At 42.8% G+C, this 27,051-nt stretch overlaps 1 protein-coding gene across 2 annotated transcripts in view; it reads left to right on the top strand.

Moving 5' to 3' along the window:
- The window catches only part of ACOXL (acyl-CoA oxidase like), a 330,346-nt gene that overhangs the window by 13,731 nt on the left and 289,564 nt on the right, over nucleotides 1–27,051 (top strand). For both annotated transcript variants that reach the window (XM_057309096.1, XM_057309097.1), the window contains exons 2-3: nucleotides 8,459–8,555; nucleotides 19,287–19,370. In XM_057309096.1, the coding sequence (XP_057165079.1) occupies nucleotides 8,459–8,555; nucleotides 19,287–19,370 (181 nt within the window). The remainder of the gene's footprint in view (nucleotides 1–8,458; nucleotides 8,556–19,286; nucleotides 19,371–27,051) is intronic.

Genomic DNA, 27,051 nt, shown 5'->3' with positions numbered 1-27,051 from the left:
TGTGTATCTTCTTCGTGAAGTGTCTGTTCACATCTTTTGGAGGGTATAGATATTTGTGTGTATGTGTGTGTGTGTCATTCACACACATTGTTTTGTGTAACCACCAACACAATCAGGACATGAAACCGTTCCATCACCACGGAAACCTCCTGTGTTTCTCTTTAGAGTCAGATTCTCCCCATCCCTCTACCTACTGGCGGCCACCGATCTATTCTTCATTGCTATAATTTGTCATTTTGAGAATGTCATGCAATCAGAATCCTATGTGACTTTGTGAGATTCTCTTTTTTCTACTCAACACAAAGTCTTTGAGATCCATTCACGTTGTGGTGTGTAGCAGTAATTCCCTCCTTTTTACTGCTCAGTAGCCCATGGTGTGGATTTACCACACTTTTGTCCACAGTCAAGGGACGTCTGGGTTGTTTCTAATTTGTGGCGATTGCAAATAAAGTTGCTACAGACATTCACGTATCAGTGTTTGTGAAAACAAAGGGTTTCATTTCTCTCAGTAAAATACCTGGGAGTGGGATTGCTGAGTTATATAAGTGTACGTTTAATTTCAAAAGACACTGTCCAGCTCTTCCCTAGTGCTGTTTCATTCTCACCACCAGCGAAGGAGAAATCCAGGAGCTCGGCATCCTCCTAAACACCTGATGTTGTCAGTATTATTTCTTTTAGCCATTCTGATATCTGTTTATGATTAGATTTTTTTTTAAGTTAGTATCTTGTAGTTTGGTCTTAATTCCACATGGGAGGCTTCCCAGACAGGTGTCTTACTTATGCTGGAGGTCTACACCCCACGCTTCTCTCGGGGAAGATGAAATTAGTATCTTTTGTTTCACTTCTTGCTTGTGGCATATCCTAGCTCAGAGATTTGCAAGCTTGTTCTTAGTAATGGCACTGTTTTGTTTTTGTTCTTGTTTTTGTTTTTCCAAGTTAAATCCTATACAGAACACCAAAAGATAAGTCAGATGATGGCAGAGCTGCTAGGGGAAGAGCTGTGCCCTCTTTGTAGCCGCACAGCTGTCCTCAAGGTGTCCCCCTGCTCCTAATCTTGACACTAACACCATCCACCCAGGATCCTGCCAAAGCTCTTAATTCCTTAGGGCCTCTGTCTGCAATCTGAGGCATAGAGAATAATATTTGCCATATCTTCATATCTTATAGCTTCAAGAGGACAGAAATTATAGATGTGAAAATACCAAAAAGCACTATTGCTTATGATTTCTACCCCATTGTTCTACAAACAGCATCTGAGGTGGCCTATTAAAATTGTTAAATGTGGAGGTACATATTTAAAGACAGAAAACACAGATATTTATGTTGTGTAGGGGTTTGGAGAGCTCGGGGTGGGGGGAAGTATCCCTAAAATCCAGATTGTTGTCCATTGCAGAGACTGTTACCTTTTTTACTGAAAAGTGTTAAGAATTTACGCATTTTTTTTTAAAGACTTTATTTATTTATTTAACACAGATAGAGATAGCCATAGCCAGCGAGAGAGGGAACACAAGCAGGGGGAGTGGGAGAGGAAGAAGCAGGCTCATAGCGGAGGAGCCTGATGTGGGGCTCGATCCCATAACACTGGGATCACGCCCTGAGCCGAAGGCAGACGCTTAACCGCTGTGCCACCCAGGCGCCCCCGCATTCTTTTTTTTTATAATATTTTTTACTATATTATGTTAGTCACCATACAGTACATCCCTAGTTTTTGATGTAAAGTTCCATGATTCATTGCTTGGGTACAACACCCAGTGCACCATGCAATACGTGCCCTCCTCGACACCCATCACCAGCCCATCCCATTCCCCCGTTCTTATTAAGATAATCAGGTGCTCAAGCTTTCAGGCAGTTTCTAAGACTTCATCCAGCTTTAATGTCTTTGTTGTATGAATACTTGCTGGCGGCCGTTCAAATGAAGAACAATCGCCATCTAGTGGTCATTTTAAGTGTGCAATTTAAAATATCTACTATATATATATATATATTTTTATGTCTTTTTTTAAAAAGGTATTTTAATATGATTCAAACGTTGGAACACCTAAAAAGGTAGAGTGCTATTTCCCACTTACCAAATTTCCCCCACTTCCGCCCCACATACACAAAAGATAAACACTGTTAGTAGTTTCTGGTGTGTCCCTTAAGAGAATAAAAAAATAGCAACAACATATAGGCAAGCAAAAATGTAGTATTCTTCCCCGACCCCCCGACTTTTTAACATATAGTACAGCAGTAAAAGTAATATATTTACTTGTTTGCACCTTGCTTTTTTCATTTAAAACATTTCTTGGCAATTTCCTTACATAGGCATATAGACAGATTTTTCCTTTTTATGTAATAATCTCGCTGTTTGGCCAGACCGCACTCACGCCATCACTCATCTTTTAGATGCCTGCGTGTTGTGCTGTGGAATAGCTACTTCTGCCCATGTAACGTTGACTTCACCTCTGGTAGTGCGTTTTGGGAGTGAGGGTGGGCAGCGGAATGGAATAGACCTCTAATTAAAATGTCTTAACTTGTCTCTATTGAGAAATGTTCTTTAATGTCTCTTGATCCACATTTTTCTTTTTGGAATACAAAATTTTCTTAACTTGAGTATTAATAGTTGAGAACTATTTATTAGTAACACAGTTTGCTTGAGTTCTGTTTATGTTACAGTTTTTAATAATTTCTCAGTTCCTTTGGCCATTGTGTGTATTATCTGTGCGTATCCTCACCTGATCTTGAAGTCTGTCTTCTTTTCTCTGCACAGATTAGCATAAAATCATTACTCAAACTTGACTCCTATGAGGTGCTTGGTAGCAGTATGAGCAGGCAGCTTGATTTAATGTGAGAATAGATGTGAATTAAAATTTTAAAGTAGATGAATCACAACCATTTTATCAAAAAGTTACTGGAATGGAAATGTGAAGAAAATGGCTAATAACTTATGTTTTAGAGTCTTGTCTGTATAACACAGTTCATGGCATTCCCATAGGCTTTACTGTCTGGTCTTTGAAGTGTGAAATGGCTCTTGATCCACATTTTTCTTTTTTGATTGCAGAATTTATAATTAATAAATACTACAGTTTATTAAAAAAGAGGATCCATAGTCTATATTCCTCTACAACTTATATATACTCCTTACATGTGTGAGGATAAATTTCTAGAAGTGGAATTGCTGAGTCAAAAGGTCAGTTCATTTGTAATTTTGATAGATATTGTCTAATTGCTATATATATAAATTGTACCAATTAACACTCCACCTTCCCTCCTCCCCCAGGCTAGTGCATAAGGGCATCTGCTCTTCATAAATTTGCCAACACGGTGTGTCATCACACCATCTGGATTTGTTCATGTAATAGGTAAAAATTGATATTTCAGTGTACCTTTAATTTGTGCTTCTTTTATTGCATATCACAGCAGAGATTTAAAAATATAGTTGTGAAAAAAATGAAGAAAAATGTATTTGTGATATTTGTATTTCTTATTATGTGGGCCATCTGTTCAAATCATTTGCCTACTTGTTCGTCTGTTTTTAATGAATTATAGGAGCTCTTTAATTAGGGAGATGGGCTTTGCGATGATATCAGTAATAAATAATTTGTTCCATGTCATTTGTCTTTTGGCTATTCTTAGTGTTTTGTCATGAAAAAGTTTTTGTTATTATGTAGTCACATTTATCATGGTTTTCTTCATGGCTTCTAAATATTATACCACATTAGAAAGGGTTTTTTGCATTGTGATTAAAAAGAAGTTCATGCTTTAATACTTTGTGGTTTTGTTTTCCCCCATGCAAATCATTGATCTACTTGGAATTCTTAGTGTTCGGTCATGCAAAAATTTTTGTTATTATGTAGTCACATTTATCATGGTTTTCTTCATGGCTTCTAAATATTATACCACATTAGAAAGGGTTTTTGCATTATGATTAAAAAGAAGTTCATGCTTTTCTTTAATACTTTGTGGTTTTGTTTTTCCCCATGCAAATCATTGATCTACTTGGAATTTATTCTAGATGTGGTGTGAGATAGGAACCTATTTTTTTTTTCCTGTTGGCTACCCAACTGGAACATCTCAAAGTTTTGTTTTTTCTAATGATTCCATGTCCCAGCTTTGTCTTACATAGTATTAAATGTCCATATGTATTAACTTCTGTTTCTTGACATTCCATTTTATGAAAGGATTTATTTATTTATTTGAGAGAGAGCAGGGGCAGAGAGAATCCTGAAGCAGACTTCCCACTGAGCATGGAGCCCAATGTGGGGCTTGATCCCAGGACCCTGAGCCAAGATTGAGAGTCAGCCCCTCAACTGACTGGGCCACCCAGGTGCTCCTCTTGATTTTCTATTTTATTCCATTGGTCTATTTGCTGCTTTTGCATTAGTTTAATTACTGTGGCCTTATTGCACATCTGTTAGAGATCATAGCTCCTCATTTTTAGAGTCTTTCTGGATATTTTTGTTTTCTTTTATATATACACTTCAAATCCCTTGTTGGCATTTATTAAATTTAGATCATATTGAATGTGTAAATTAACTGAGGAAGAAGTGATTTCTTTATATTGTCTTCCTATTAAAACACGTGGTGAGGGGGGCGGTGCCTGGGAGTCTCAATCGGTTAAGCATCTGACTTCAGCTCAGGTTGTGATCCCCCAGGGTCCTGAGACTGAGCCCTGAGTCGGAGTGGATGGAGCCCCGAGTTGGAGTTGGGCTCTCAGCTGGGAGTTTGCTTCTCCCTCTCCCGCTGCCCCTACCTCAGTCATGCAACCTCTCTCTCTCAAATAAGTAAATAAAATCTTTATTAAAAAAAAAACAACCCACACAGTACATATTTCTGTTTGTTCAAGTCTTTTCTTGTGTTCTTCAGGAGTGTTTTACAGTGTTATTCATATAAGTGTATCTAAAAAGTTTATTCTTAAGTATATTTTTCTTTTGTCTTATAACTTTGGCAAGTGGAATCTTTACTTCCATTTATTTTCAAACCGATTGTTGTATATCCATATGAAAGCTACTGACTTTCATTGATTGTGTTTCCTGCCAAGCTCTTCTTGTTTGCAGTAATTTTAGTTGGTTGTCTTGAGGGTTCCCGGTATACAGTCATATTATGTCACTTAGCTATGATGCAAAACATAGTGGTTCAAAACAATAAACATTTATTAATGATCATGAGTCTGTGGATGGCTGAGAGGTTCTTCTGCCCTTGGCTGGGCTCATTCATGAAGTCAGCTGTGCGTTGGATAGGCAGCTCTTTTGATCTTGACCAGGCTTTTCCAGTTTGGGCCTTGCCTGAAAGTAGGCTGATCTAGAATGGCCTTGGCTGAGATAATGGGGCTCTCCTCACATGTCTCTTACTTTATACTTTCTGTCCATATGGCAAACTAGCATCAGCATGTTCTTAGATAAGCTCAAGCATATTCCCATGGGATTGCTGAGGAGCGAGAGACGAAGGGAATTGTACAAGCACTTTTCTAAGCCTTTGCTTTCCTCAAATCTACCAATATCTTAATGATCAAAGCAAATCATGTGGCCAAGCCCAGGTTCAAGGGGTGGGTAAGTATATTCTGCCTCTTTATGAGAACTGCAGCATCAAAGGGCAGGGATCAGGGAGGTCTAGCGTAAGGGGCCATTAATATAATCAATGAAACACATGGATCATCTGTACGTAGTTCTACCTGTTTCTTTCCAATTTCAATTTCCTAATTTCTTTCCCTTGTCAAATTGCATTGGCTAATACCACCAGAGCAATGTTGAACAACCAACTCTTGTGATTTTTTCCAGAACCAGATTTTAGATTTATTACTTATACTTTTTCTGTTTTCTAACTGATTAACTTTCTACTTTTAATAATTTATTTTTTCTCCTTTCTTTTAATTTTTTTCTAACTTCTTTAGTCAGCTGCTTAGCAGTTACTGTTAATACCCTACCCTGATCCCTCTACCAAACCTGTACACTCATCTCCCAGCTGCTGTCAGTATTGACTGGTATCAGCTCACAGCTGAACTTCCTTGGAATTGTCCTTGACGTATGGGAGTTACCTTCCCAGGAAACGGCTGAGGTTATGCTTTCTGCCCATGACAGAAGGACAGGATGGGACCTCTCCGTGGTGCCATTTATACTGCAGAGTGTCCCACTGAATCAGGCTAAGGCTAGACTTCAGCTGAGCCACATTTTGCAAGCTCCCCCGCACCCTGAGTGCTCTGAAGGCCTCCCGTCCTCACTGATGCCCAGAACCCTACCGCACACCCACATTGCCAGTGGCTTGATCTTTTTCTCTGTTTTTCTTACAGGATCATTGTATCAATTCTATGCTAGTGTCTTTTTATTACTTATAATCGGATGATTTGAGTATAATTGAATGATCTCTGGCCTGGCTTTTCTAAGAGGCTTCAGGGTTGGGAAGCAGAAGAAGCTGAGATAGTGGTCCGGGATTAGTCCCTTTTCACAACATAGTCCCTTTCCCCTTCCCTGCTGCCACAGAGATAGACTGCTTCTTTCATGCAGGTTGCCCTGATGCCGAACCTAGCTCGGGGGCCAGCGAGCCTTCTCACCTGCAAGCTCGTTGCCTTTCCTGTCTTGCTGTTCTAGACCAGAGCTACAAGTTTTACCTCTCAATGGGTACAGCTTACATTTAGAAAGTGAATTTTTACCTGCATTTTTTTGAGAGTTGCCACCATTTGGCCCTGGTGCTATGCGAGATCTCTTTCTGTGGTTCTTCTTGCCACGTCCTCCTGCCCAAATCCTGCACCAACTCAGACACGTTTTACTTCTATGTTAGTATCTGGAGAGTTTTCCTGACTCCTAGTTTCACTGACAATGGAATGTTTATGTTCTGTTCTCCTTAGGGAAAATGCTGATTTTATGCAGTAATGCTTATACCGAAATACCCACTCATTGTGCTGAAATCAGGTCTACTAGGTGACTCAAAAAAGAAAAAAGCAAGAGTCTTCTGTTGGGGAGTTTCTGTGTCTTTTGGGGGGGTGGATTTTTTTTTACATTCTAGGATGTAACAGTGGGGTCCCCTTGGATTTTTTGTTACCTGCCAATTGAATGGATGAGAGAAAGCCACGAGGGTTGAATTGGTTCTTGTTTGGTCTGGGGCAATTGGCCAGCAGTTATTTAGGGAAAATGTTTAAATGTGAGACACTGTGCTGGTCCTGAGGGGCTACACCGTTCGAGACTTGGACCCTGTATCCATGCACTTTGTATTTCTTGCTGGGAATGAACTTTACATAGGGAGCGCATGTGTGGTTGGCATGCTTTTTGGGACATACCTGAGAACATGGTCTCCAGGATCTAGTCATGAACTATAGGAAACAAATTTCAGTTCAACCATCATTTAATGAGGTGTACTGTGGCCAGGCCTTGGGTTGGTGCTGAGACTGTAAATATGGATCTAACACAGTTCCTGCTGTTGAGGAGGAGGAGGAGGAGGGGGGAAGAAGCATATGAATGGAGGTTAATGTTATTGAGCACTTACTATATCTATGCAAGCACTGGGATAAGCATTTGAGGTCACAGTCGTCTGAGTTATGTGCAATTATCATTCCCATTTTACAGATGAGAGGACGGAGGTACTGGGAGACCAGGTCACTTGATGTTGGTCACACAGTTAGTGACAGAGCCAGGAATCGAACCTGAGTGAGGTTTCTTCCAGGCTCAGGCTATGCTTTGCATTTAAGATTTTTAAGTGGCAGAGTGGAACCTCCCCTCCTGTGTCAGTTTAAGTTCATTGAGAAGCAGACACCAAGATGGGACTAGATGAGCAAATGACTTATGGGGTAGGGGGCGGAGCCTGTGAATCTGTGAAGGATGATGGGAGGGAGCTGGAGGAGCGGGGAGAAGCTTTGGAATGTGTGTAGGGAGCTCTGACTCCATGAAATGAGAGAGCAGAAAGGGCACAGTGGAGTTATAAGAAAGCCTCAGTGGGCCAGTTGGGGGGGAGTGAATCTCCTGGCATAAGTTGCCTACTGGACAGTAATGGCCCTAATCTGGAAGCTTGCCCTACTCAATCACCAGCTGGGAGCAGCCCAAGAGGAAAGTCACAGTTAGTTCCAAGGTATGGTAGCTGGAGTTTGTTGGTGGGTTCTCTTGAAGGAAACTCTAGGCGACACTCCTTGTGGCCACTGCAGTCCACCCCTCGTATGACACAGATCACTCCCTTCTCTCTCATTTTCCCAAATGCTGTTCTTGAGTCATCTCAGAAACATAAAAATCTTTTGCCCCTGCCAAGGGGATGCTGGAGTTTTGTTTTAAGGTCACCCTGTCAGGAAATCCTTCCTTCTTTCCTTCCATTTTGGCCCCACTGTATTGAACACAGGGTCTGTGTTTCACACACAGTAGGCCTTCTTTGACACGCTGTATCAAACAAGAGATGTAAGAGACGTAACAAAGCTGTCTGTTCTTTCAGATATCTTGGTCCAAAGGCCCCACTCAGAGTCACCAAATCAATGTCTTAACACCATTGTATCTGTTCTTCACAGGTATGATTTAAGTCTGGATGAAATGAGAGCTTTGACATTTCAGAGAGTGAAGTTTATCATGGGTCTACCTCTGTTAAAACGTGCGATTCAGGAACAGGTAAGTTTCATTGTTACTTTGCTGTGATGTGTGTATGAGTGAGAGAGACAGAGAGAGAAAGAAAAAGATTTTATTTTTGTTTTGTTTGCTTTTGTGACTTGTGGCAGCACGTTTGTTTTGTCCCAGGGAGAACTGTCATCAGTATGGGGGAATGCCTTCTTCAGCCCCTTTTTTCTGCTCCATTCCCTGATAACCTCATTGATCTTCTTCCCTTGTGGCCCACACATTCAGATCTCCCAGGATCACAGGCTAGGGGATAGGGGAGTCAGCAGAAGTAATGATATATATGTTCACAAAACAAATATAATTTGGGGAATAAAGTTCAAATATCTGAGAAATGTAATGAACTACTTTTATAGGCTTTTAAAGCATTTAGACATGTCTAAAATGTAGGAGTCTTGTTTGTCTAAACACTGCCATTCTAAACTCAGTTAAATTATTTTAGTCAGTTTAGCCTCATTAAAAAGAAAGAAGGAAAGAATATGTGATTAGAGAACTCCTTCGTGACACGAACATTAAAAGCTATATATTTTAGCCAGGTTTAAATCGATTTCCATTTCATTCAGCTTCACGGCTTCCTTAAACCGAACACTTTACGTTAAACACAATGGAACAGCACAGAATTCCTGGTGAGACCCTAGGAGGGGGGCTTGAACCGGGGATAAGCTTCAGCTTGTAGTTGGCTGGGGAATGGAGCCCGGCCCTCTTCCTGCCCAGCACAGTCTGTGGAGGGGGAGTCCAAGGACTGAGAAGGTGGGGGTCTTCCCCATTCAGGGGGCCACTGATCAGAGCCAGTGGGGGGCCTGAGGTCCATGTTTGAGAATAGATCCCTACCCTGTCACCCCCCTTTGGGTGGCTGTCCCAAGGAGGCAAGGACAGACCTCAGCATCTTCTTGTCAAAAGGCAGAGCTCGGTCCCTCCCGTTGAAGTACTGCGGCCACCTCCAAGGTGGCAAGGACACACTTACATGGAGAGGAAGGAAGTGAAACTCCCACATCGTGTAGGGAAGGGTGCTCGCAAAGCCTGAAGACTCATTTCATACCAAGCAGTTTGGCAAAGTGAATTTTAAGCTAGTGAACTGCCTCTCAATGGAACAAGCGTTTAGAACTGTGAATACAACCAATCAATAAAAAATAAAAAATAAAACCCTCAAAAGACCCCAACCCTCTTTGGTTTTAGCCACTTTATGAGAGTCTGGCCTCCAGTACATCTGGCATGAGGCTGATTGGAAGGTGAAATCTTGACATGTGCTCAGTCTCCCGGTCTCTTAATCAGTCCAATATGTCCATGGCTTAACTTAGTGTCAATATTCAAGACCCGGATGAGGGTTGATCCTTTACTGAGGTTTACTAATTGCTGCTTATCCCACTGAGTCTGAAGGATTAGCCTGCGTAATCTTGCTCCTGATGAAGCTGTGGGTCCCTGGATCCAATTATCTTCCTATTTTTGTGGTTCCCTTTGTGGTCTTAGGCAGCCCGGACGACCCCGTCCTGGATGATTTGGTATAGTTCCCGCAGCAGCCACAGGATTGGCCCTAGACGATCCCTCCAGGTCATTTCTGTGAGTTACTTCAGCCTATCTGGCGCTTCTCTCTGTGTGAATTCACAAAAGCCAATGAACCTGAAGGAAATTAGATGAGTCGGTCATCAGTGCGGCAGGCTCATCTCTTCGGGTGGATGTCGTGAAGCTCAGCAGCACATCTGTGTTTGAAGGCTCTCAAATTCCACCCTGTAAACAGCTGGAGGAACTGTCCACATCCAGTAATTCTAGAAGAAGTGTTACATGATTCATTCTGCCTCTCAATAAAAATATTGAGTCATGGCTGTACTGCCTGCTCAGAGAGCGTTCCAGGTCTTTCCATCCTTTCCTGGCCCCCATTTCGCATTGCTGTTAGCTTTTGTGGCTGATCCGATGAACTCCAAGGCAGAACGCTGTGTGTAACGTGTAATGATGATGTTCTCGAGGACAAATGAGGAGTGAGCCTCATTTGTTCCAGGTCTCTATGGACAGTCCACGGGCCAAGAATAAGCCATTAAAATATTTCCACTCTGCGTTTTCCCCTCTGCCATCTGCAATAGATTTGAGATGTTCTAATAATTTCAAAAGGAGAAAACAATATCTGAGTCTGACTACAGAGTATACAGACATGTGCATGCACGCACACACATAGTGTGAACAACATCATTGCACCTCGTGGACTTTTCCTGCACCTGTTTCCAGTGATATCACATTCGTGCCCTTCAGCCAACTGACCTCTTCTTCCCCTGTGGAAATCCTGGGTGGGGGAAGTCACTGACTCCCTGTATTTTCAGAGATGGGGAGACAGAGGACCCAGGTGGGAGATCTACTCTATGGCAGCCCTGAGACTGGAGCCGACAGAGGCTGACCCCCCTGCACCCAAATCACCATAACCAATAATAACAGCTCATACTTGCCGAGTACATATCTTAATTCCAGTCACAGAGCTAAGAACTTTAAATGAATGATCTCATTTAATATCCACAACATCCAGAATGGTATTCCCATTTTACAGATGAGTAAATTGAAGACCAGTAATTGGTCTGAGGTTATGCAACTAGTAAATTGTATATATAACTAGTGGAATACAGATTTAAACCCAGCTGGTCCTGCTTTCTGAGCCGGCTTCACTCTGGTGGTTCTTGCCCCTGGCTGCACATTAGAATTGCCTGGGGAACTTTCCAAACTCCTGCTGTCTGGGCTTTGACTCAGGCCAATCACATCAGCATTTAAATTTCCCAGGTGATCCAGTGTGCATCCTGGATTGCGTACTGCTCTCCACTGTCCTTCTTTCCCGGTACTCTGTACTGTCTACCCCGAATTGTCCCCATTCAGCATTTGGTCTCCGGCAATCATGGTTCAGGGCTGACTTATAGGAATAAGTCCTTTCCCCAGGAGGAAGGCAGTTGGGATCAGGCTGTTCCTGGCCAACAGGAGTGAGGAGTAGGGGAAGATAGTTGAATAATGAAGCACCCATTCCATGACTGACCCCCACCCCCCTCCCCATCATCTCTCTCACTCTGAGCTCTGCTTGTCCTCATCCCCATGATCCACAGTGGTGCTAGGCATGGCAGCATCATTATTATCTAAACCAGTGGTTCTCAAAGTATGGTCTGAGGACCCCTGGGGGTACCCAAGACCCATTCAGGTACTACCTGAAAGGTAGGTGTCCAAATACGTGTGCGTGACACCAGATTTTCATCATAAACTTCAACCAGAACAACATATGGCAACAAACACAGTGTGGAAGCAGATGTGAGGGTCTAGATGTCTTTAATTAAGCTAGATGCTACAATAATTTGTAAAAATGTAAAACAATGTCATTCTTCTCACTGATTTTTTGGGGGGCTGGAAATTATGGTTATTTTTCATAAGAATTATGTAATTTACATGTAATGGGTATAATATTGTTATTCTTAACATAAAAATTTTTTAAATTCTCAGTTTTAATTACTAGTGTGCATAAACAAAAGCTCTTTGGAATCTTCGATAATTTTTAAGAATGTAAAGGGGTCCAGAGACCATAATATTTGAGAGCCACTGATCTAAGTCATCCACTGTTCTCTCAGGAAGTCCACTCCCAGAGCAGCTTGAAGGGGAATTGGCAGGAGACTTATATTTATATTTATTATACTATGGCTTTCCATGGCTTTCCATTTCTATTATATTTATTATAGTATAATTATTATTTCAATCAGAATTTTAGTCTCAGTTTGGGATGGTTTTCGTTTTTGTATTTAAAGAAATGCCAGGTGGGTGATGATGTCTAAAATGGAATAAGACTCCGAAGTCAGCTCACTGTAGAAGGCATTTGGGAATGGGAAGAATGGTTGCATTCCTAATTAGCCCCTAAAAAAGGAGCAAACTTTCCCGGGAAGTTACATGGAAGCCACGGGTGGGTTGTGGAGAAGGAGCTCAGTAGAGAATATGCTAAGAAGGCAAGGATGCCTCCTCTGCCACTAGCCTTTTTCACCAGCCCATCCCACCCAGGCCTGCTCCGCTGCCCACACAAACCAGTGCCAGCCCTGATGGGTCCTGCAGACCACGACCAAGTACGCCTCCCCCGCCCCCCTCCCAGTACTGGTTCCTGACCTACTTTGAGCTCTTGGCTCTAACACCCTAGCCTTGGCTCTGCCCCTTGGCCCTCTGGCTTCTGTTTGTACTGGAACCCAGGCTTTTCCTAGTGGGCTGTGACAGGCTGCCCCTGGCTCTGTCTTGTGTGCTGCCTTTGGCAGGAGTCCCTGTCCCAGCTCCAGCTCTACAGACTTGGACCCTGGCCACTTGGCCAGCTCTCTGGCCAGGCCAGCCCTGGCCACAAGGGATGCCATGGAGGATTTGAGCAGAGATGACAGGACAGAGTGGCCTGTTTACAGAAGTTCCTCTGTGTAGATTGGCAGCTGAACTGAGTTGTCATCTCTGATGGCCACAGGAATTACTTGAAAGAGCCTGCCAGGGAGTGAGTTGAGATCCACACAGGACAGACCCTAGGGTAGCCGGAATCCTGGTGTTCTTTATTTACTGCACTGTAAACAATTTGGCTTAATGAAAACTTCTTACTTTGGCGCTTAGTTATTATTCTTATGGTGAAATATTAGGTTAAAAATAACAATAATTATTACTTGCTATAATTTGCTAAGTCCCTTCTATGTGCCAGGTGAGGCAATTCATTCATTTTACAACCATTTATTGCACACCTACTATGAGCCAGGCATTGTTCAAGAGGCAGTGAACAAAGCACACAAAACATACCTGTTTTTATGGAGCTTATATATTAGTCTTGGAGAAGGCAGACAGTAAAATAATAAACAAGTAAATTTATGGTACATCAGATGGTTGTCGTTGCTGGTAAAAAATCAAACATGGTGAATTGGAAAATGATTGGAAACAGTTAAAAAAATCAAACATGGTGAATTGGAAAAGAAGTAAAACTGTCTCTCTTTAAAGACATGATATTATATGTAGAAAACCCTTTTACATTAAAATTAATGTAAAATAATGCACTTTCCATTAATTTAAAAGTAAGCTCATGCATTAAGCTGCTTGTCAATATGATACACTCATCATTACATGTTGTCAATATTGGTAAATTTTGTGATTACACTAGTAATCAAAAAAATTTCCAAAGCAGTTAGGAATTTGGTAGGAAGCATGAGCTGCCAAGAGAAGAGGCATTAAATTTAAGGCAAAAATTTGGAAAATCCTAAACTGTCAGAATACTACACTGATGTTGTTGTGAAGAGAGAAAAATATCCCTAGACAGAGCCATGGGAATGTCACCTTTCATTGTTCCTGATATTGGGCTTTCCTGGAATGGCCAAGGCCCCTGGGGAGACCAGAAGTACAGTGGCTACATCTAGCCTTTGTTACAGACTTCTCCCAACACTCTGCTCAGGCACCCTACTATGTGGCCCCAGCGGAGGATCAGCAGAGAATAAGGAACCGGAAGACAGTAAGAAAAGACATGTGTGGAGGCCATGATTAGAAGTTTGGATTTTCTTGCAAAAGTAACTGGAGTCATTGGAGAGTTTTCACAATGGTGGGGGTGGGGGAGGAGAGGGGGAAGCACAGCATGAAGCTTATTTTTAAAATATAGTGCTTTGATCAAAGTTCACAAGTTGATTCCAAAAAACATACATGGAAATGCAAAAAACCTGGAACTTTCACTACTTGATTTCAAGACTTACTATAAAGCTACTCAAGATTATGTGGTATTCACAAAAGGACAGACAATAGATGAATGGAACATTATGGAGAGTCCTGAAATAAACCCATACATATATGATCAATTGATTTTTTAACAATGTTGCAAGGCAATTCAGTGGGAAAAGAAAAGTATTTTCAATGAATGGTTCTGAAGCAAGTAGATAAATATATAGAAAAAAGTTAACCTTGATCCCTATCTCATACTACACTCAAAAATAATTTGAGATGTATTATGTACCTGAACATAAGATCTAAAATTACAAAGTTTGTAGAGGAGCAAAGGAGAATGTCCTTCTGACTCTAGGATGGGCAGAAGTTTCTTATAGAGGACCCCCCAAAATGCTAAACATGTCAAAGAAAAAACTGATAAATTGGTCTTTATCAAAATCAAAAACTGTTTTTCATCAAAAGACATCATTAAGAGAATAAAAGGGCAATCCACAAACTAGGAAAAAGTATCTGCAGTGCATTTATCTGAAACAAATTGTGTCAAGATATGAAGGATTTGTACCCAGAATATATAAAGAATTCCTAGAGCTCAATGATAAAAGGACAAACGACCCAATATAAAAAGTGGGCAAAGGACCTGAACAGGCACTTCATAGAAGTCTATAAATGGCCAATAAGCATAGACAGATGTGCTCAGGATCTTTAGTCATCTGAGAGATGCATATGTAAACCATAATGTGATGACATTACACTCCCTCCAGAATAGCTAAAAATGGAAAAGATGCACAGGACTGACGAGGATGCAGAGAAACCAGAAGTCTCCTGCATTGTTGATCGCAGTGTAAAATGGTATAGCCATCTAAAAAACTGTTTGGTGGTTTCTTACAATATTAAACACAAACCTACCCTTTAACCCAGCAATTGCATCCCTGGGAATTTACAAAAGAGAAATGGGGACATATGTCCACAAAAAACTTTTACATGAATGTATATATCAGCTTTACTCATAATAACCCCAACTGGAAAGAACACAAATGTTCCTCAGTAAGAGTTTGGACAAACTGTGGAATATTCATAGACGGAAAACTACTGAGTCATGAGAAAGAACTACTGACACACAAATCAGCACGGATGCCTTATTTGCATGAAAGAAGGCAGACACAAATAGGTACATTCTGTGTGATTCAATTTATGTAAATTAAAGAATAGGCAAAGTTAATGGATGATGATAATATGAGAACAGTGGTTGCCTGTAGGGGTACAGACTCTGAAAAGGGGTTTGAAGGCACTTTCTGGGAGAGATGGGAACATTCTATAATCTTAATTGGCATGGTGGTTACACAGGGAGATAACTGATCAGAACTCATGTACTTAAGCTCTGTGCATTTCACTATACGTAAGTTTTACCTTAATAATAATAAAAAAGATCATAGTATCTGATCTTTTGGGCAGAGTAGAAGCAGGGAGGCCAGCTGGGAGGCTGTTACTATAGTCCAGGCACAAGATGGTGGTGGGAGATGTATGAAGTGGCTTGACTTGGGATCTCTTTTCAAGGGAGGATTAAGGACTGGTTAGCCCAGTAGGAAAGAGTCTCATTTAGGCTGGCCCCAGATGATTGGGTCCCTGAAGCCCATTTATTTATTTTATTTATATATTTTACTCGCCCCTTCTCTTTCTAAAACAATTCAAGGTTAATTATAACAAAGGACATGTATTCGATAAGACTGAGAAAACATAACCAAAATAGAAAATTGAAACCAGAAGGTAGAAGAAGCAAATATGCCAGTTGGAAACTGGTCATAGAAAACTAAGATCAGGAAACTCTTTCTGTCCAGTACCCTTGGCTGGGACTGCAGATGGGTTATAAAGAGGGTGGTGAGGGTCTTTTAATATCAGAGAAAAGACGGCTCAAGCGGTGCTGAGTCAAGATGATTTTAGTTGAAGAGGAATATATGACTTGTGGAGACTCTCTGGGCTTATAAAACCAAAACGCATATTTCTGTAGAACTTGATTTATAACAGAATATTGCATCACAAAGGTCTGATACATGCAGTGCTCTTTAAAGAAATGGGGGGGGGGGTATTTTAGGGAAAATACCTTCTTTCTGTTTGAGACAATCTATTATGCAGAAATGTAAATAGCATGGGGTGTAATTTAGGATAAAATATAAGCTTGAGCATATTCTCCATACATTTATGGAGTCATTAACATTTAAAATTAATACAAACTAACATTCTGACATGGGAATTGAGTTTGGTTTGAATATATCAAGTCTAAATGAAGGCAGCTATTGATATGTAGAAATACTGCAAACATGTATGTCAAAAAACACATGTTGATTATTTATTGATCATATCAGTACCGACAATTCATTATGTTGTCAGTTGAATGAGAGGGGAAACTTGTCAATATTAGACATTCTTTAATTAAGAACAATTAATGAATTAGAAATGAAGGAATTGAAGAAAAGAGATAATTTGTATGGAGAAGATATTAAAAATATATGCCAGTAAGGCAGTCAATCAAATTAAGCCTAGTCTTAGTTCTGGAACTTTTGCTTGACTTCTTAAAATAGACCAGTCCAAATGAATGCTTAAATCACCACCAGAGGATCAATGGCAAACTCATACTGGCATTGCCCATCAGATCTAATAGCAAAGATCGCTGACTCGTGCAGAGACCGGGGAAGGAAAATAATCATCATAAATAATTCATAATGCACTAAGATGGCTAAGTTTGGGGTTGATTCTTTAGCAAATGTGATTGAATTTATTTCAAACTGGTGGATAAAAATGACCACAGTTGGACAGTATTAATGACAAAGGCATGCTCTTGCATCAACAATATAAATGGAGGGAATGAAATATGAAGAAAACTTTGATCAGTTGGGGATTCTGAGGGATTTACTTATTCCTGATGGTTTAGGTTTGGCCAAAACAGAGCAGGTGGTTTAAGGTAAGAAAGGATTTGTTGTAATGATGTAGGATGGGGTGACACTCAGGAAGATCACTTGGGCACTGGGATGTGTTGATGTCAGGTGTCTCCTGGGGACAAGGCTGGTGGTACAGAAAAGGGGTGCACTGGCAATAAAGTCTGGGCCACCCAGGGTCCTGAGATTTCTATAAGCTTCATAATGAGGGGTGGGGGCAAGATGTCCATATGAGGAATCTGAAGATCTTGTTTCTGGCCTTGCTTTTCCACTTACGAGGTGATTCTGGTTGGACAAGTCTTTTGACCTCCTGAGTCTAGACTGTTCTATCTGTTACATGGGGTCTGTACTTCCTTTCTTGCTTAGCCTCTCGTGGAGGGTTGTGAGGATCCACGGGACAGAGGATACATGGGCCCTCTGAAAGAGTCTGCGAATATCCGCTACAGTTTTGTGGGATTTTTTGTTTTTGTTTTTGTGTTTTTTAATTATTTGCTGGTAACTAACTCTCCAGTGCGAGCTGAAGCTGGAGCCATGCAATGGTTCATGTTCAAGCTGGAGTTATTTTAAGAAATAATCAATACAAGATGCATTGGGTTGGAGCCACCGTAAGAGTTATAAATCTTGACAGTCTTGCTGTTTGATAAAATTAATAATGCTTGAAAGAAACATTGTAAAAACCTACAGGAGGGGAAAACCTAGTGCGTTTTGGGGAAAGAGCTTAATTGTGGAAACTGAGAGTCACTCTAGGAAGGTTGGTTATCATCCTGGTGCCAGTGGGGCAGTTTTCAGGCACAGGTCCACACAGGCTCATGCACACACACACACACACACACACACACACACACGTGTGCACACACCACACGTGTATACACACACCTCACGTGTATACACGCGGTACACAAGGGCAACAAACACCAGCTTTGTTGGCTGGGTCTCAGGAGGGACTGGAGAATAAGGGAGACTAGCATTAATTCCAACAGTGGATGATTCCCATCTGGGCACTCAGGGGCCCGCCACCTTCTAAGGAAATGCCGCCTGCCTCTGAATTTTAAAAATAAAATAGCCTCAGGGTTTCTGCCCTGTCTCATTTCTCGCTGGTGAAGAGTATACTCACGTAGCTTTGGGGTTTTGGGCTGTTGTGCACAGCAACAGAGACGACGGCAGTGAAGGAGGACAGGGACCTCATGGTGTTAATACATCCAAGCGCTGAGATGGTCTATGGTTAGAAAGGAAAGTGAAGAATATTGCTTTTCCTGTGTCCACAATGTTCCCAAACCTTCCGGATCTTCTGTCTTCCCAGCAAGGTTGTCGCGGGGACTGGAGCCAGGCGTCCCCTGTTGGTGGGAGAATCGGCCACTCCACGTGGAGAGGCCGCAGGCCGGGTGGGCTAGGCAGAACCGTCGTTGCTAGGCACAACCTGCGTTGCTAGGCAGAAGCGTGGAGGGTGTCAGGCTCCGGGGAGCTGCGAGGGACAAACTTGGTTAAGGAAGCACAAGGCCCCAGGGGAGTCGGTCAGAAGCCTGCCCTCTGTGGGGATGCAGTCGGCTCTCCTCGTAGGTGGTCGGAGACCGGAAGGCCACGTTAAAAACCTGGATGAAAACATTTCAGTAGGGTCATGGGAGTATTTATGATGTAAAGATTGCTTTTATTGCGGTGAATTTTTATTATAAAAGTAACATACGTTACCCCCCCTTTCTTTATCCCTTTCTTCCCCTACCAATCTTCCTAGTTCTTATGTTCCATAGATGAGAGAAATCATATGGTAATTGTCTTTCTCTGCTTGACTTATTTCACTTAGCATTCAGAAGGGGGAATGAAGCATGAGAGACTATGGACTCTGAGAAACAAACTGAGGGCTTCAGAGGGAAGAGGGGTGGGGGAATGGGATGGACTCACGGTGATGGGTAGTGAGGAGGGCACGTGTTGCATGGTGCACTGGGTGTTATACACAACTAATGAATCATCGAACTTTACATCGGAAACCGGGGATGTACTGTATGGTGACTAACAATATAATAAAAAAACATTAAAAAAAAAGTAACATATGTTAATTATAAAGATGTTAAGTTAAAATGTTAATTAATTTTAAAACCATAAGGAGACCTTGACATTGGCTCTGTCGTGTTTTCAGGCAGAGAAAACAAAGAATTTTGTCAGTCGGAGCCTGGTCATAGGAGAAGTCCTCTCCATAGCGGACATGGCCACAGCAGTAAAGGTGAGAGGCTCTGGGCGCCCCGCCCTTCATGAGCTGATACTTAGTTTGGAAGGGCAAGGAGCACAGTGGAACCGCACAGGTATCAGTCTGTCTATTGGAATAGATGCTTGTAAAATGGCACACCTTACAACCCATCCTCCTGACTTCCTCTTTAACCATTATATTCAACCTCGTGCTTGTTTGTTCTTGGCTTTTCTTTTTGTTGTACTGCACTGTCAAGCGATTATTTTCATTTGTTTTAATTTTAGAAAAAGTCTCATAATCATTCATGATTTACTTTCTTCATGTAAATATGATCACTAAGATCAATCTGTATTGTGGCATGCCACCGCCTTCGTATTTGTTTTTTTTAAAGCTTTTTATTTTGAAATAATAATGCTCACAGGAAGTTGCAAGAATAGTACATAGAGTTATATGAACTCTTCACCCAGCTTCCCTCTGTGGTGACATCTTATAGAGCCGTAATGCAGTGTGAAAGCAGGAAATCACCACTGCTACAGTGCTGTACAGTACTAGACTACAGACCTTCAGATTTCACTAGCTTTTACATACACCCCAGGTGTGGGTGTGCAGGGAGGGGTGTGTGTAGTTCTATGCAGTTTGGTCCCGTATATGGATTCACGCGACCACCACCATAATCAAGGTCTAGAACTGTTTCATCACCACAAAGAAACTTACAGTGCTACCCATTTGCAGTTGTACCCAGTCCCCATCCCATTCCTGTTCCTTGGCTACCACTAATCTATTCTCTATCTTTGTAGTTTCACCATTTTGAGAATGATATATGGATGGGAGTTCATTCATTTTTCATATTCCTTTGGTGAATATGTGACAACACTTAGGATTTCTTAGACGTCTCCATTTTTGCTGTTTATTGGGGTATAAAATGGCACTGTACCGTGGGCTTGCTTTGCGTGTCCCAGCTCGCCAAGGATGATGAACAGAATAGTCCAGCAGGTGTGATGGCCATGGTTCCTCATGGAACCCTAAGTTCCCAGTGGAGGGCCATTTGTGCAGGCCTGCATATGCTCTCCTTTGTCTCCCTGGACACCGCCGTGCCTCAAAATAGGTCCCTGCATCCAAACATTCAGTCCTGATGTCCCCAAAGGGGAGAAATAACTAGAACATGAAGAGAGAATGAACAGACAAGAAAGCCAGGTCAGTCATTTTTAAGTCCAAAATGGCAGTTATTATTATTTTTTTTGGCCTTGCAGACATTTAGATATGAGCAGGAATTAAAAACAAAGAAAACTGTGAGTTCATTGGTGGTGAAGGCACCCACCATAGGTCCTTTGGGGGGGAGACTGGGTTCCCTGTGATTTCAGCCAGGCAGGGTCTCTTCCCTCCTAGTTGGGCTGGCTGCGGCTTCCAGGCAGAAGAAATTCAGCTGAGATGCAACAAATAGATTCCCCTCTGAGAAATACTAGAGGTCCGTGGTCTAGACTCACGATCCTCAGTTTGTGTTTTTTCCCCATATCGCTCTCTACCTCCTTCTTTTCAGCAAGCTTGTGGTGGGGTGTGGTCATGCAGAAGTCCCCATCGGGTGTTCCAGCATTCTAGGTGGGGAGCCCTCTCCTTAGCATCTTTAGGGTCTTGCACTGACCCTAACGCCTAGAGTTGTGCAGGGAATGTTTGAATGAATAAGGGAGGGGAAGCCTGCGGTTTAAAGCAGACTTAAGAAGCATTTGAACCACTTGCAATGTGTGGACATTATTTAGATTCTGGTTCAAACAAATTGTAAAGAAAAACTATGTGTCAGTGGGAGAAATGTAAATGTTGGATATTTGGTGATATTAAAGAATTATTATTATATTTTTAGGTGGGAGTAATGGTTTTAGGGTTATATTTTTAGAAAGAGTCTTTATCTTTTACAGATGTATAGGACATATATAGGGATGGAATGACAGGATGTCTAGGATAAACTTCCAGATTACCTGGGGTGTAGAATGGGAAAGTGGATTGGGGGGAAAAGCAAAATGGACCATGAGCTGGTCATTGTTGAGTTCATTATACTATTGTATTTTGGCTGAAATATTCCAAAATAAAGAGCTTTTGAAAAAGTTCTGCTCCTGAGTATCCTAGGAGAAAATATGAATAGATTTAAAGAAATAGGTCTTGGGGTGCCTGGCTGGTTCAGTTAAGCATTCTACTCTTGAGTTTGGCTTAGGTTGTGAGCTCAGGGTTGTGGGATCAAGCCCTGCCTCGGGCTCTGTGCTCAACGGGACGTCTGCTAGAGATTCTCTCTGCCTTTCCCTTGTTCTCTACCCCCGTTCCGTGCTCTCTTTCTCTCAAACAAATAAATAAATCTTAAAAAAAAAAAATAAATAAAGAACTAGGTCTTTAAAAATGCTTCTCTGATCATGTCACTCCTCTGCTTAAAACTTCTTCCCCTTATGCTTTAGAGAAGCCCTCCTATTTTTGATATGGCTCACAGATCCTTATGTGGTTTGGCCCTACTCACTTCTCCGGATACCTTCTGTCTTACTTTGTCCTCCTCTCTAGGAGACCTGACGTACTGGCCTCCTTTCATTCCTCTCATCCACCTTTGGCCACCCTTGCCGTCACCCTAGAATGGGTTTTTTTTTCCCCTCCTTCACCTGCCTGATGCTTGTTCATTCTTCAAGTCCCAGCCCAATGGTCCTCCCTTCAGGGAAGCCTCCCTCAAGCCTGCAATTTAAATCCCATCTACTTGTCTTCTGTCTTTGTACGTTACAGTTGTCTGCCACAGTATGTGCCTGCTTTGATCTTCTGAATTTATTCATGTGTCTAATTGCTGTATATCTCGTAGCACCACTAGAGGGCAAACTTCTTGAAGATGATCATCCCCTACGTTCTTGTTACATAGTATCAATACAGGAGAATTGAATACATAGAATCGAAGCAGACCTTACTAGAAAGGTTAAATGTAAAATCACTGTATGACTCAGGAAATCCATTCCTAGGTATATATCCTAAAGTACTGAAAACAGGGAATCAAACAGATACTTGTGTGCCAATGTTCATTGCAGCATTATTCACAATAGCTGAAGGATGGAAACAAAGCAAGTGTCTGTCAACAGATGACTGGATAAACAAAATGTGGTACGTGCATATGATGGAATATCATTCAACCATCAAAAGGAATGAAGTTCTGGTACATGTTACAACATGGATGAACTTTGAAAACATGACGCTAAGTGAAATAAGCCAGACACAACAAGACAAATACTGTACGATTCCACTTAACATGAAATTTCTTAAATAGGCAAATTCATAGAGACAGAAAGCAGAGTATGGGTTACAAGAGGCTGGAGGAGCAGGAGAATGGGAAGGGGTGGCACGGCACAGAGTTTCCGTTTGGGGTGATGAATAAGTTTTGGAGATAGATAGTGGTGATGGCCGCACAACAGTATGCATCTAATTCATACCGTTGAATTGTATATTTAATAATGGCTAAAACACAAACTTTATGTTAAATGCATTGTGATGCAATAAAAAAAAAAACCTTTAAAAATTTATCACAAGTTATCATGAACCCTGTTTGCTTTCCCACACATCATCCATTGCAGAGGACTTGTTTTTCTTGTGCTTGGATCTCCCAGACGGTTAGAGGAATGTGTAGATGGTGCCCCGAGTCCAGTCCAGAAGGGCCATGTCTGTCTTTCCAATGGGAGGGAGGGAGGTGTGGAGGGAGATGTGGTGTGCTCAGAAGAGTTCCTATGAGCCCTGGGTTTGTCAGGGCATCCCCAGACCTCGCTGCCAGCCCCCGAGCAGCTGGAAGCCTCTGCCTGCTTTCCTTTTACACCTGCATATGAGCTGGCTGTAAGCCTGATGAGGGAGTGTCCACAGCAGTTCATGTAAGTCATCTGTGCTCCACAGGCCTGGGACCCTTTTCTCTCTCCCTCCACGTCTGTGTTATCCAAAAGCTCTGGGTGTTCCTGAGCATTTTAGACAAACATAGTTGGACTAACACAGCCAAGTGGTGGCAGGGCCAGGGGCTGCTCTGAGAGTGACTCACAGTGAGGTTGGGGTGCGGTGTGGGGTGGGAAAGTGAGAGGTGCCAAGAAAAGACTTCCTTTGCTGAGGGCTTTGAATCCCTGCTTTAGCTTGGGAATCAGCCCAAGGTCTTCTACCAGACACACTGATGCAGTCTGGAAGGACTCTAGGGCCCAAAGAAATGTGACATGCTTCCTTTTCTTCTTCCCCATGACTGTTCCCCTTTTTCTTTATTTGAACCACCCCTACTATCTATCTTAGTTTGCTTGGGGTGCCATGATAAAATATTATAGTTCACGTGGCTTAAATAACAGAAATCAATTTTCTCACATGTCTGGAGGCTGGCAAGATCAAGGTCCAGCTGATTCAATTCCTGGTGAGGACTCTCTTCCTGTAGATGGCTGCCTTCTCACTGTGTCCTCACATTGGGATTGGGTAGAGAGAGACAGAAAGAGACAGCACTCTCTGGTATCACTTATAATGGCACTAATCCAATGGAGCCCATTGAAGGCTCTATTCATGACCTCATTTAAATTTAATTAGTTCCCAAAGACCCCTATCCTAATACCATCACATTGAGGGTTAAGGCTTCAGCGTATGCATTTTGGGGGGAACCCAATGCAGTCCATAGCACTATCCTTTCTGGGGTCACCACTGTCTCAAAAACCACCTGCAGTGCCTCAGTGTGTTCCATTTGCTCTTGGAATGAAAAGAATCTGAATTCACTCGAAGTGTCTTTAGGGGACCCGCTGTTGGACTATGGTGTAGGAAGGGCCTGAAAGGGCCTGGCCTGTCACAGCCATGGCTGGCAGACTTCCTGGCATGCATGACAGTTCTGCCTGTTCCATCGTGGCAGGGAGATGGTCAGAATGATGTGGGTTTACGTCCTGTCTCTAGGACTTCGTAGTCAGAGTTCACACAAGTTCCTTCTACATCTAAGCTCATGATGGGTGACCTTTGTTTTCTCTTCTGTGAAGATGGTGCTGCTGATGCCCATTCATGGGCTGTGTTCAGATTTATATGATTCCTATGAGGAGCTACATGCCATGGCTGGCATGTAGCAGGACCTTGATAAGTGGACGGGATATACCTCCCAAGATGTGGCCCAGAGCCCTTCCTGGAAGTCTTCTAGGTAGTGACTCAGTCAATGGATTGAGGTGAAAACAACCTGTGTTCCAGCTCCAGCCCACTAGCTCTCCCTGCCATGGTAGGATGTCTTTCTTGCTAGTCATCATTTGGAAGTTAAGAGGCCCCATCCTTGAACCCCTTCAACCTATCCTGACCACAGTTTCCAGCCCCAGGTAGCTCTGACCGTGGCCTCCAGAAGCTACTGCCAGCCATCATTGGGCATGTTGTGTTCATGACCTCATGTACGTGATGTAGCCGTCCTTCTCCTCCTCCAGACAAGTGAGAAAGGAGAGAGGGAGCTTTCCCAAAAAACAATGCAAGATACGCACAGATTTAGAGATTTTATTAGGTGTCCTCTCCTTTGTCTTAGTTCCTTGCCACTGCTTTCTTTGGTCTTTCTCAGAACAAATAGACTTCTCTGGGTCCTGTCTGCTGAAGTGGGCTGGAGGCCAGGGTGCCCACTGGGCAGTGAAGACAGCAGTGGACACAGTGCTCGCTGAGGAGGACATTTTGCCCTGCTCCCTGGTGATGGATTAGTGCCCTTCATTCAGTTTCTGCATCCCTGTCTTGGTGAATCCATCCCCTCCTTCCTGGCTCCTCCTGCAAGCAACCCCCCCACCCCTGGCCCTCACTAAGCAGTTGATGGGCCATCATCCCTCTGGAGGCTTAGGCCAAAAACTCAGGTGTCACCTAGAGTCCTCTCTTGCCTTCTTCTCCCAAATCCAACCCATCAGCTCTGTCTCCAGAAGCTACCTTGAATGCCCCTGCTTCTCACCACTGTGATCTGACCACTGCTCACTGGTTTTACCTCAGTCATTGCTTGGTGGGCACCTCCTTTCTGCTGGCTGGGCTGGGGTCCATGCTTCTCACAGGAGGCACCTGCTGGAAGCTTGTGTCAGGCCAGAGAGTCATCTGCTTGGAACCCTCAGGTGCTCCCCCTGCATCGGCCCCATTGGGTCAGAGTATCTGCCTTTCAGAGAATGTGGCTTTGGCAAAACACTGACCAGCACTTGGGGGAAAATCCTCACATTTTAAGTGACCATCTGGATTGGGGTCACACGGACGCCACCTCTGTTAACTGCTGCAGTTTCTCCAAACCTACAGGTTCCATTCACAAGCCCAGTGCTCCTACTAATGACATTTAATGAATGTGGATAAAATATTCTCCCCGCCCCCTTTCTAAAGAGGAGGAAAGGATTTAAAATCTAGAAGAGGAATATATTTGTAAAGAGTACATTAGCCATGAGCTAGAGATAAGATTTAGGGGTGGAAAATTCAACCTGTTTTAGTTTTAGAAAAATGACTTTCTTTGACTTGATTTCCAAGATGATTTACGAGGAAAAATCACTACTTGGATTGACTGCATCTTCCTGGGTGGGAATTAGCAATGTGATTTGCAGTGTCATGATGATTCTGAGGATCCTTTATGATTCTCCAAACGAAAGTACTTCATATGTCAGATGTGATTAATGAAATTCGTCTGTCATGATGTCAGAGCTGTTTAAGTTGGTGAAGTGCCCTTTCAGACAGTTAGTGCCAGGCCCATCACACATGTGGAGTGCGGGGACTAGTTCTTGCCAGAGGCTGGTGACAGTTCTCGGGCGGGAGCATCTGAAGATTCCAGGCGGGAGCATCTGAAGAGTCCATTCCTGCTATTTCCCTTCCTGCAAGGTCTTACTTGGGGTTACTGTGTCCACTCAAGTTTGTTCAAATGTAACGACCCCAGGAAAAAAGGGTACCTATTGGCTGTTGTAACTGAAGAGTCCAGAGTGAAGCAGGTATGGCTGTGTGGTACCTGGTCTCTCTCATGTCTCTGATTTGTCTCCTTCTCCCCACCTTGACCTCATGTGTTGGTTTCATACACCAGCTCTCATGATGGCAAGAGCAGCCAGCAGCACTAGGCCTCCATGCTTCCAGATTCCACTGCAGTGGAAAAGAGAGGGCTTCTTTTGCCTCCTGGCTCACCCATGTATCCCAGAGGATGCTATGGTTGGACCCACCCAGACCACGGGTTTATGCTGAAGACATCCCCTACAGCCAGGATATTATAGATATTATGCAGATCAGCCAATCCTGGGCCCAAGCTCATCCTAGAGCTGGGGGTGGAGGTCAACATCAGCCACAAACCGCTTGGACTGACTGTGGGAGAGGAGGACTCCCCAGAGGAAAGCCGGGGCTAGGGGCTGGGGCAGAGGAAGTCATGCTAACCTGAAGACACAGCCAATGTCTATACACTTGAGCTCCTTTGTCTTTGTCATCAGTCCCCTACTCCCTTCAAATGGCCCCGCTCCAGCTACCCTTCCTTCTCATCTTCCTCCTCATCTTTCTCCTCCTCCACTTCCTCCTTGCCAGCAACACTTTTCCAGGGTTTATAAAAGACGAAAGTACTTGGCAGTTGACCATCACTGAATTCTCGCAATCTTATGAAGTGCTATAAGGCATTAGGCAGCTTGGGTTTGGACCCCAGCCCTGCGCACCATCTCAGGGTGCAGCCTTGGGCAGGTCATTCCTCTCTCTGAACCTCAGTGTCCTTGTCTGTCAAGTGGGGGTGCTGATGTGTTTTTCCCAGGGTGGTTGT

This window comes from Ursus arctos, unplaced genomic scaffold, assembly GCF_023065955.2.
Source record: "Ursus arctos isolate Adak ecotype North America unplaced genomic scaffold, UrsArc2.0 scaffold_8, whole genome shotgun sequence".
Classification (NCBI taxonomy): Eukaryota; Metazoa; Chordata; class Mammalia; order Carnivora; family Ursidae; genus Ursus; species Ursus arctos.
This window is presented reverse-complemented; position numbering and strand designations above follow the sequence as displayed.